Source organism: Terrapene carolina, unplaced genomic scaffold (genome assembly GCF_002925995.2).
Source record: "Terrapene carolina triunguis isolate 2854851 unplaced genomic scaffold, T_m_triunguis-2.0 Scaffold67, whole genome shotgun sequence".
NCBI lineage: Eukaryota > Metazoa > Chordata > Testudines > Emydidae > Terrapene > Terrapene triunguis.
In genome coordinates, this window is record NW_020664418.1 from 44,249,549 (window position 1) to 44,261,781 (window position 12,233).

The 12,233-nt window shown below is 41.6% G+C and overlaps 1 protein-coding gene across 4 annotated transcripts in view; it reads left to right on the forward strand.

The window, feature by feature from the left end:
- The first annotated feature begins 1,076 nt into the window (after positions 1 to 1,076).
- The window catches only part of LRRC28 (leucine rich repeat containing 28), a 61,061-nt gene continuing 49,904 nt past the window's right edge, over positions 1,077 to 12,233 (forward strand). For 3 of the 4 annotated variants that reach the window (XM_026648355.2, XM_026648356.2, XM_026648358.2), the window contains exons 1-4: positions 1,077 to 1,300; positions 7,269 to 7,309; positions 9,857 to 9,894; positions 10,686 to 10,823. In XM_026648355.2, coding sequence (XP_026504140.1) covers positions 1,133 to 1,300; positions 7,269 to 7,309; positions 9,857 to 9,894; positions 10,686 to 10,823 — 385 coding nt within the window. In that variant the 5' untranslated portion in view covers positions 1,077 to 1,132. The other variant, XM_026648357.2, reaches the window with a different exon arrangement.

Here is a 12,233-nt window from a genome sequence, read left to right on the forward strand (position 1 = left end):
GACTGGCCCGCCAGGGGCTTTCCCTGAACAAGCAGCGGCCCTAGTTTGAGAACCACTGCTCTACTCCATTATCCCAAATCATTAATGAAAATATTGACTAGTACCACACTCAAAACTGACCCCTGCGGAACCCCACTAGCTATGCCCTGCCAACTTGATAGAAACCATTGATAACTACTCTTTGGGTACAGTCTTTCAACCAGTTTTGCATCTACTTTATAATTATTTCATCTAAACCACATTTCCTTAGTTTGCTTATGAGAATGTCATGTGGGACTGTGGGTATGTTTACACAGCAAAGAAAATCCTGTGGCTAGCCCATGCTGGCCAACTGGGCTCATGGGGCCTGGGCTGCAGGGCTGTTTCATTCCAGTGTAGACTTGGGCTCGGCGTGGAGTCTGGACTCAGGGACCTTCCCACCTCACAGGCTCCTACACAGTAATGGAACAGCCCCACAAGCCCCAGTCGGCTGGCACGGGCCAATCGGCGGTGTCTAGTTGCTGGGTAGACATACCCTGTGTCAAAAGTCTTACTAAAATCCAATTATATCACACCTACTTCTTCCCCACATTCACTAGGCAGTAACCCTGTCAATGAAAATTCGGTTGGATTGACATGATTTGTTCTTGAGAAATCTATGTTGGCTATTCACTTTAACTCTGTTATCCCCTCGCTGCTTTCAAATTGATTCTTTAATAATTTGTTCCAATATCTTTCCAGGTCTCAAAGTTAGGCTTACAGGTCTATAATTCCCCAGGTGCTCTTTGTTCCCCTTTTTAAAATTAGGTATTATGTTTGTTTGCCCTTCTCCAGTCCTCTGGGACCTCACCCAACCTCCATTAGTTCTTGACAATAAGTGCTAATGATTCTGAGATTGCTTCAGGTAGTTCCTTAAGTACTGTAGGAAGAATTTCATCAGGCCCTGCCAACTTGAATATATCCAACTTATCTAAATAGTCTTCAGCCTGTTCTTTCCCTATTTTGGCTTGTGTTCCTTACTCCATGTTGTTAACGTTAGTTGTATTGAGTATCTCATTGCTACAATGTTTTCCTTTTCTTGCTTTCTCTTTAGAAATGGGTGTGCATTCAGAAGATGTAGAGCTCTAATGTGAACCCTGGGACAAAGTCAACAATGGCATCAGAACTTTGTAAAACGGTCTCTGAGGCAAAGCTGGAAAGGCACAAGAACTTGTTCTTAAATTACCGAAATCTGCATAATTTTCCTTTGGAATTATTGAAAGATGAGGGTCTGCAGTACCTGGAGAGACTCTATATGAAAAGAAACTCCTTGACCACCCTGGTATGATAAGTTGTAATACTTCTTATTGTCTGTATGTTTATAGTAGTTTGATAAATTCTGATTTGAAAAGAGTGATGAAGTGCATTTTTGTAGCCTGCTACTGGTCTTTCAGAAAGGCTGATCCTGAATGGTGCTAAACACCACTCAGGACCTGGTTCCATTGAGAAGATTTAAACACCACATTCTGTTATATATGTTGGAAATGCAAATATCCAATGGATAAGATTTTTGGTGGGCTTCAGGTCTCTCAGCATATGCACAGTGTGCTTAGCTGTTTGATAGGTGTTTATCTAACCTGCTCTTAAAAATCTCCAGTGATGGAGATTCCACAACCTGCCTACGTAATTTATGCCAGCGCTTAACCACCTTGACAGGCAGTTTTTCCTAATGTCCATCCTAAGCCTCTCTTGGTGCAATTTAAGCCCATTCCTGCTTGTCCTATCCTCAGAAGTTAAGAAGAACAATTTTGGGTATTCACCCGTGAAAGCTTATGCTCCAATACATCTGTTAGTCTATAAGGTGCCACAGGACTCTTTGTTGCTTTTTACAAATCCAGACTAACACGGCTACCCCTCTGATACTCTCTCTTCCTTGTTAACCTTTTATGTACTTGAAAACTTATTAGAGCCCTGCAAAAACCCATGGATATCTGCTTTATATCTGTGGATATCTGCATCTGTGGATGTGAATATCTGCAGACTATTTTTGTGGTTTGCGGATTGGATGCGGATAAAAATTTTATATCTGTGCAGGGCTCTAGTTATCATGTCCCCTCTCAATCTTCTGTTCTCCAAACTAAATAAACCCTATTTTTTTCAATCTTCCCTCCTAGATCATGTTTTCTAGACCTTTAATCATTTTTGTTGCTCTTCTCTGGACTTTCTCCAGTTTGTCCACATCATTCCTAAAATTTGGCATCCAGAAGTGGACACAATACTCCAGTTGAGGCCTAATCAGCGTGGAGTAGTGTGGAAGAATTACCATATATACCCGATCATAGCCGGTTCGTTTATAAGCCGACCCCCCCCAAGATGGATAAGTAAAAATGGAAAATGTTTATAACCCATTCATAAGCCGACCCTATAATTCAGGGGTTAGCAAACTTTGGCTTCCGGGCCATCAGGATAAGCCGCTGGGGGCCGAGATGGTTTGTATACCTCGAGCGTCCGCAGGCATGGAGGTAAACCTAAGTAAACAAAGTGTCCTGACATGCCAGCTGCTTACCCTGATGGGATAGCAACTGGTAGGGAAATTTTTTTGGGGGGGGAGAAGCTGGGAGTCAGGGGAGTAACTCCTGTGACCACCTCCCACATGACCCCACCCCTAGCCTGGGACCCTCACACTCTCCCCATCCTATCCCTTCCCACCTTATCTGGGGAGGGCCAGGGGAGGATGTCTCTGATCTGGCTGGAGCTGCTCTGGCAGGCTGGGCAGCACGGGCGCAACCTGCTCCAGCAGGCCAGACTGGGCGGCGCGGTCACAGTATGTTCCAGCGGGCTGGGCCGGGCGGCGTGGTCGCAGCATGTTCCAGCGGGCGGGGCCGGGCGGCACGGCTGCAGCCTGCTTTGGGGGGCGGGGCCGAGTGGCACGGCTGCAGGCTGCCGTGCCCTGGAGCTGCAGCTGCTTCGGAGGCTGGGGGGAGAGCAGCATGGCCAGAAGCGGAGAGACTCTGGCCCCACCTCTTCCCTTCTGGCTATGCTGCCTCTTTTTGCTCCCTCTGCTGGGGGGAGGGGCTGTGTCCCACCTCTCCCTCTCTATACCCATTCATAAGCCAACCCCCTTCTCTGGTGCTTCCCTTTTTTACTAAAAAAATTCAGCTTATGAACGAGTATATATGGTACTTCTCGTGTCTTGCCTACAACACTCTTGCTAGTGCATCCCAGAATGATGTTTGCTTTTTTTGCAACAGTGTTACATGTTCACTCATATTTATCTTGTGATCCACTATGACCCCCAGTTCCCTTTCTGTAGTACTCCTTCCTAGGCAATCATTTCCCATTTTGTATGTGTGCAACTGATTGGTCTTTCCTAAGTGGAGTACTTTGCATTTGTCCTTCTGGAATTTCATCCTATTTACCTCAGAGCATTTCTCCAGTTTGTCCAGACATTCTGAATTTAAATCCTGTCCTCCAAAGCACTTGCAACCCCTCCTAGCTGGGTATCGTCCGCAAACTTTATAAGTGTAGTCTCTATTCCATTATCTAAATCAGGGGTGGGCAAACTTTTTGGGCCGAGGGGCAAACTTTTTGGGCTGAGGGGCACATCTGGGTGGGGAAATTGTAGGCAGGGCCGGGGCAGGGGGTTGGGGTGTGTGAGGGAGTGTGGGGTATGGGAGGGGGTGCGGTGTACAGGAAGGGGCTCAGGGTAAGGGATTGGGGCAGAGGAGGGGTACGGGGTGTATGATGGGGTTCAGGGAAGGGGGTTGGGGTGCAGGAGGGGGCTCAGGGGAGGGGGGGGGGAGGGGGGAGGGGGTTGGGGTGCAGGAGGGCTGCGAGGTGTGGGCAGGGAGTTGGGGGGCAGGGTGCAGGCGGCGTTTGGGCTCCGGCCCGGCACCACTTACCTAAAGTGGCTCCGGGGTGGCAGCAGCGCGTACCGGGGCCAGGGCAGGCTCCCTGCATGTCTGCCCTGGCCCCACGCCGTGCTGCTCCAGAAAGCGCTGTGGCCCCTGGAGGGGGAGGAGGGTCTCCGCGTGTGCTGCCCTTGCCGCGCCTCCAGGTACCTCCCCCAAAACTCCCATTGGCCGCGATTCCCCGTTCCCGGCCAATGGGAGCTGCGGGGGGCGGTGCCTGGAGGCAAGGGCAACGCACGGAGCCCTCTGCCCCCCTGCCCGGGGGCCGTAGGGAAGTGGTGCCAGCCACTTCTGAGAATGGTGTGGGGCCCGCGGCGCCATTGGGGGCAATCCCGCGGGCCGGATCCAAAGCCCTGAGGGGCCGAATCCGGCCTGTGGGCCGTAGTATGCCCACCCCGAACTAAATCATCAATGAAGATATTGAACAGGATCCAGAACTGATCCCTGTGGGACCCCACTCGATATGCCCTTCCAGCTTGACTGTGAACCACTGATAACTACTCAGTGGGCACTCATCAAGGATATGCAACACGGTCTGAAGTTGACTGCATCTACATTGCAGGTCGTTAGAGAAATCCCATTTGAAGAGATTGACCGCACAATTGCCCTGTCCTGTTCAAAACCAGTTCAGGGATGACCACAGGTGCCTTGGCAGGTCAAAACCTTCTGGGCAGATGGTTTTTAACTCGTGGCTTGCGCTTGCATTGTGCAGAGGAAATATGCTAGAAACTGTCTTGGAAAAGCTCGGCTGTAGGCGTCATTGACTACGGTAGTCTGCCATGAGCTTCATATCATTCAGGATGTTGTCAATTTCTGAGAAGATCTGAGCTTGGTAACTGCAGCAGATATCATCGGCAAAGATAAACTTGCGTGAGAGTGTTGCTGGCAAGTCATTGATGTACACGTTAAATAGTATTGGTGAAGGAACTGAACCTTGAGGAAGACCGTTAATCTGACACTTCCAGGAACTGCAATGGTTGCCTACGTGTACTCTGAACCACCTGTTTTGGAGGAAGAGATCTACTACTTTGACCACCCAGTGCGGGGCAACTCGTGAGAGTTTACACAGGAGGCCTCTGTGCCAAACCGTGTCATAAGCGGCAGTCAATTCCAGGAAGACTGCTCCTATCTTTAGATTTTGTTAAAAATGATGTTAGAGAAAGATGGTCAAGGCCAAGACTTGATCACAGGTGTTATGTCCTTTCCTGAATCCTGCCTGTTTAATCTCCAAGACATCGTCCAGCTCTAGAGTGATTCCTTTGAGGATCCAACGCTCAAAACCCTTGAAACACTGTTTCACTTTGCAAAGGAAAGCCAACAAATAAATTTTTTGGGGGGAGGGGGACACGAGTGGGGGTTGAAGAGAAAATACTACATGAAAACAGACACACCAGAAGTATCTGTTAGACTAATAAATAGTTTAGGGCAAGAATTCATTAACATTGATCTAGAGTTAGGTTAGATTGAAACTTTTTTCCATTAGAACTTAAAGCAAAAAATGTTTGAGTTTTTAAGGGTCAAGCTAGTTTCTGCATTTATTTGGTTAACACCGAGAAAAATATACAAGGAAGAGAAAAATATACAAGGAAAAGAACATCATGCAAAAACCTTTCTATGCTATATTAGGGAGCTGCGTGTATGTTATGTGGAAAATTAATGTATTGTAATACAAACTTTCCAGCAGGTGGCAACCACTGCTTAGCTATCTCCTCGTTTCTTCTGTGGCTTGAGTGACACTTTCATATAGAAAATTGATTCAGTTATGGAGTAGCTGGTTGCTGCTTCATGGTTAAAGCTGAGTTGAGGTTTGCACTTTAATCAGAGATGTTCAACATCATTGTTACGTATGAGAAATATGCATATCTTGCCTATGTTATACAATTTTCAAATTGTGGAGAAATATGTTAACTAAAAAGTGTATTTTAAGAAGGAATATTGTTTAAATTTAGATGAAGAATGAACATGAAAACTGCCAAACTCTGTAAGTGATTGTGCTGTCATACTGTGTGCTGTTAAATGTTCTTCATTAAAACTTATTTCCAGTTCTGCATGTCTAAACTCTGCATTCCATATAATTAAAATTAGAATTTTAAAATCAAAATGCAGTCACTGCATTTAAAGTAGATTTCCTAAGCAATAAAATCTTCTCAACCTTGAATAAGGGTTTTCAATATGGCTTCCAGCATAACATATTCCATCCTCTCCTAAAATTCCTGCTAGTTGTCCTTTCCAAGAAAACCTAGGGACCTGTCTTGATTGATAAAAAGGGCGTGTTTTTCAACCAGGTTAGCTCAGTTGAGTTAGCTAAACATGACTGAAAAACCCTATTATGCTTCAGGCTAACATGTTTCCCTACTAGGCTACACCCAATTAACACAGCTTCAAACACAATTCTGATGTCTGACTCGGCTCATTTGCACAACTCAAGCAATTCAAAACAGCCAATTTCTGGCCACACTGGCCAGCTGATATTTTCCCTGTTATGGGAAGCTTTCAGATGGCATAAAACCATCGGTTAGCTCTCACACCAATTTCCCTTCCCTCTGGGGTATAGAGAATGTATCAGGGGAGGAAAAGGGACCACATGCAACCCAAGGACAATAAACCACAGGTATGAGTTCAAGCAACTTCTAGTCAGACTAGCTCAGAATCAGAGAGTTGTTGCCATATCCCTCGCTACCTTTGCTCTCTTGCACTGAATGGAGCTCAGATGCAGGAGAAAATCTAACCTGCTGGGTCTTAAAATTATTAAAATAGCCGTATTGATCCCAGTGTGTTGACTGCCATAATGTTTGTTTACACTTAAAAAGACTATCCAGAAACAGGCATGCGCACCCAGGGGTGAGTCAGTATACAGGAAAGGACGTGCGTCTTGACATGCATAAAGAAATCTGATGGGTTTGATATTTTTGGTACAGCGGTGTTGAATAAACTGTAGAGAATGCAGGTCTTGTCCTGCTACTCAGCAGTATTACAAAGAAAATGTATGTTGTTTAGGAGGTGGTCTGGCATGCTTCCTGCTTTTTACTACTGCTGTAAATCAGTGAACATTTTCTTTCCAGCGGCTGCTTAGGAAACCCCTGTATCTCATCTCCACCTCCTTAGCTTTAATTCCCTTTCAAAAGCGGAGTATTGATAATCCATTCTTCAAACCTTGGACGGCTGGATGCAATTTGCTCTAGATCCCATCAGTGTCACTTCTAGACTATGAAAGAATGGCACGAGGTGATCCATTTTCCCATCCTCCAATCCCCATGGCTGAGTGTTGCTGATTTTGTTCTACTAAACACAGTTCTACTGAAACACACTTGAGATGTATCTTGTTGGCGTGGTTATTAAAATGAGTAGGACGCGTGTTCGTTTTTAAAATAATAGTTCTCTAACTTTTTTCTTTTTCAGCCAGAAAACCTTGCACAGAAGCTTCCAAACCTCGTGGAATTGTGAGTGTGGAGTTTTGACCAACTTTATTATGCTAATCAGTGTCAAATTATTTAAAAAAAAAAAAAAAAAGAATGCTGTGTTTGTATACATTTTTCCTTTTCAGTATAATGTGGTTTTTTCTCCTGGGTAATAAAATCAGGTACTTTGACTACTAGCTACATTCAGGCCCATGCTGAAATTCCTTTCTGTGTCATAATTTCTTGTACAGATTGTGTTATGAGGGAATGTTGATTTCCTCCACCCCATGCGGTAAGAAAGGGGTGTGCACTGGTCTTCATACCAGAGCTGTGCACCTTGATCCAGCTGTGGGATTTGTTGTATTGTCCTTTTCAATTAGGTATAGCCCATTTGGGTAGTAGATGTATAATACATTTTTTGAGCCCTACATTTGATGTAGTTCACCAAACAACCATCATGCAATAGAACTGAACTTTAAATATGCTTTCTCTCCTTACCTCCCATACTGCTTTATGACAGCTATGACCTGATCTTAATGGATGGTTTGGTAGTGCAATGTGTTTTTGAAGTACATACTGTAAATTCAAACTTAAAGGAAGCATGGGGTGTTTGAACACTATAAGTTATCTGCCTGAGCTTGTCTTCTCAATTTGGCTGTTAAAACCGCACCTTTCTAGGACTCGTGTCCACAACATAGTTTAACTGTTTTGTAGGTCATTGCGGTCTCCAGCTTGCTGAAGAGACAATCTTGCCTCATCTTGCCCTATATTTTTGGTTCACATACACTGGAACAGTGAAACAACTTTCTTGTATTTGATATATTTAAGAGTGTTTGACATTTTGCCACAAGGCATCAAGAACTTTTAATATTATCTGATAATGCCTTTAGAAGAGCAAGCCTAAAATTGCTTGGAGGAGGTTAATTTAAGAAGCAGCAAATAAGGAAAAGAAGTCTATTTAATATATATTTAATAGATTTAGTTATCTCACGACCACCAAGCTTTGTTGTGCTACCATTATCCCATGTATTTGGTATGTAGGTAATTGCAATTGTTCTGCAGCTTCTGTAGTTCAAGTAACACAATTTAAATCGTTAGTTGAGATAATAATTGCTTTGGGGCTAGAGCAGAAAATGAAGTAAAAAGAAACAATAAAATATACAGATTTTATTTTAAAAAGAATAATTTGCCAATAGGTTCATATTTAAAATGCTGATTTGTTACTGTAAATATACCTCCTTTACTTTAGAGCAGTGTTTCCTATACTCTTGAAAGCTGAGCTCCCCTTCAGGAAAATGAAATGGAATATATCCCCCTTGCAATATCACCATGTGTTTTTAAATATCTACTCATCTTAGTGTAATTACTTTCCATGCTTCCCACCAGGGGTGCACCCCTCACACAGAGAAACTTTTTTTTGGTGTAGAGCTTTGTAATGATACTTCCGCTTTCTTATGTGCTTTGAGCAGTGAAATACTTTCAGTCTCAACATTAATGATCATACTTACCATCCACTGAAATGAGTGGGAGAGTTCACACTTTGGAGCTATTGTTTCAGGCTGTCTTCAAACACAGGCAGACATCTCCGCATAAGTTACACATGGTTTCCATTGTGAAAGTATTCTTCACAACCACAAGCACGAAGGACATACTTTTAAAAAACAGAAAACTGAGACTCTACAGAACAATTGAAAAGTCTGTATCCTCACTTCACCAGTTAGATCTTCCCAGAGGGAGACAACCCTGCTTTTGGGAAACATTGTTTCACAGTATAATGGAAAAATTGCTTGTTCAAATCTTTTACACGCATGCTTAAATCATCAGAGTACTCATTATCTTTTGAGAATAGACAAGGTAACTCTATTTTCAGATATTGATTGCTCGCCTACAAACTTTATATAGTCTTTCTGTTTTCAAGCAGAACTTTACAGTTTAAAAGATATGGATTAAGCTGTTCTCAAATTGTAGTAATTTTGGGTGTTCACCACCAGGGAGCCCTAAATGCACTTTAAAATAGCTACTGAAACTTGTCTGGACTTGTCACTGTATATACTGGTTGAAAATTGCTTTTGTAAAATTTAATTTAGTACTTTACATTTAAAAAAAAAAATCTCATTATCATGACAAGTAGATTCTGCATGCTTGTGTAAGTGTACATAGTTGATTTATTTGTTTGTTTTTTTCCTGTACACAGCAGGAGAGGACCTATGGCAGAATTTAGTGCAATCTGGTGACTCCTGATTTATTTTTTCTACCTGAATATTTTGTTGTTATGAAGAAATATTGCATACAACAGCTTGAAATAAAACAGTTGCGAGTACAATGATCATGTGCATCACATTTGAGTATTGTAATAATCATCAGCTAAGACATTCTTGACCTTAATTTCTGTTCATGATTTAAATAGGTTATAAGTGAAACCTCAGAATATGTTAATTAGTGTTGTACAATTTACTGTCATGCTCAGAAAGAGAAATGTCTGTGAAGGTTTTTTTCTCTTCCAATTTCAGATTGAACATTTTGCCAACTGATTATCTAACCAAAGTCCTTGAGGGTAACAGGTGTTGTTGTTTGTTCTTTTCCCCCCAGGTACCTTCATTCAAATAACATAGTTGTTGTACCTGAAGGTAAGTGCCCTATTAGCTTCAAAATAACTGGCAGAAACTATCAAATATTTTATTTTATTCAGTAAAAAAGGCCTGTTTTCCTTGTGTTCCCATGAAATTCTAAAGATATCCACAGAAATACACCTCTGTAGTCCTTAGAATGTTGATATCCTTGCTTGTACTATGTTAAACTATTTTATTAAACTTTCAGATGCATCTACATGTTGTTCGCTCTAGTTCCAATTACAGGAAGTGAAAAGACTAAATGGCACTTATCAATAAAACAACTCTCCAGGATCATTCCTGCTCGCTAAGCCAATTATTACATAAAATACTTTCATTTTGCTTGGTCATGATTGGTAGGTTTAAACCTAAAGCATCAATAATTGCATTGATCTCTCTATTCCTTTCATTTTATTGTGGCGCAAACATGTCCTACCTTCAGAAAAGAAAACTTTAAATTCCCAGTCTGGGGTGAGTAAATCAGATAAAGGTGATGGCAAAGAAAAGTAAAAAGTAGTTTCATGGGAGTAGAATCATGGTTGGAATAATATTAAAATCTATGGTCTCTTATGTGTGATTTATTTTTTTTCATATTTCTATACCCCCAATACTGCTTGTTATCAATAGAAGCGCTTACAAATACTTAACTCCCATGACATTCAGTTATGAGACCAATGGTTTTAATACCTCACAGTCTGCTCAGATATAGGAATTAGATATTGAGGCCTTCTATCATCTCATAGTCCTATTAAGGTTTTAACATTACTCCTGGGTCACATTCATTTTTTTTGTCTCTATTCTCTCACTAGCTATTGGCTCCTTGGTTAAACTGCAGTTTCTGGACCTAAGTGACAATGCTCTTGAAATTGTGTGCCCTGAGATCGGCCGCCTGAGGTCTTTACGTCATCTTCGATTGGCCAACAACCAACTGAAATACTTACCTGCAGGTGAGGGGTTCAGAGCAGTGACAAATGGATCTGGCCTAAAACTAAATTTGTGCATGTATTTACAATGTGCACTTCGATTCTGCGATTTGAAAAAAAGGCTGATGCAAGTAAATTTTAGAGCAGAATGGGCAGGGGGACTGTTATCCTCAGTTTTATATAGCGCCAAACATACTCTGTGTTTAGCAAATAAAAAGTGGTAATTTTCCTAGTAGCATGCTATTTCTGATGGTGGACTTCGGATAGAAAAATGTCTGAAGGATTCTTTTTTCATATGGATCTTCTATGATATTCTTTGCTATTGTATCAATAATATTTCAAGCTTCTTGAAGGAGACATAAAACGCTAACAACAAACTTCACATTGACAAAACGACCTTAATTCCTGTTTTACAGAATTTAAAGGATTCAGTTCTTCTCTTACTCTTATGTCGCAACTCTCCCATGTCTATGGTCCCTAAAGAGACACTACTTCTGTAGCTTTGCCTGTAGTTTATTTACCTCACTGTGGCAATAGATGACAAATTTTGGTCTAATGACTTGATTAAAAAAAGCAAGTATTGTCCAAGAGAAATCTGACACACCATTAGAAAAAGATTGACCCTTGGCGGTTTTTCAATGGCTTTATTTTGTTTCTTGCTTATCAAAGCATTTAAAAGTAACTTTCCCCCAAATGAAGCTGTTTTCTTGTCAGGTTGTTTTTTAAAACCTTGCTTTGTTTTTTACTGTGTTTTGATCTGTGCAGAAGATAGCGTCTAAGGTCAGCATTTCAAAAAATGCTTTACTTAATCTAACTGGATTAGCTTTTGGCTGGAATTTTAACTAAATTTTGAACATGTCCTTCATATGTTTGCAAAACACAAATTTTGCATTCTTTAGGAAGATTTCTTAAAGCTTTGAGCACAGAAATTGAGCTGTCCTTTGCCTCTGTTTTTTCAGCTGTAATAAGGTAAGCTTTACAGACTAATGCAAAAAGTGGTGGTGATTAGAAATTATAAATGTACACAACTCTGTATGTAATGAAATTACATAAACCTGTAAACATTATGACACAAAGCAAGTAAAATTTTCATCAGCTTTCAGATAGATGCTTCTTTCTTTTGAGTTTGCATGAGTATGCTTGTGTTCCTTATAGATAACTTACCTTGTGGTGTCATACCATGAAAGAAAGACTTGTTCAAAGAAAAACTGACACATTTCCTGCAAAACTTCACACACAAACTTAAAAAGGTTCCAAAAAAGGAGACTTTGAAAAGGGTAATTTACATTACTGAAGGGTTGATTGTGTCTACCACGTTTGATTAGGAACTAGTGTTACTGTGCAGGCAAGCTGCATTTATTTCCTTGTGAATTATATGAAATTTTGGATGTTAAGCGTCCTTATTTTGTGCACTCAAAGCCTTGGGTGCATGAA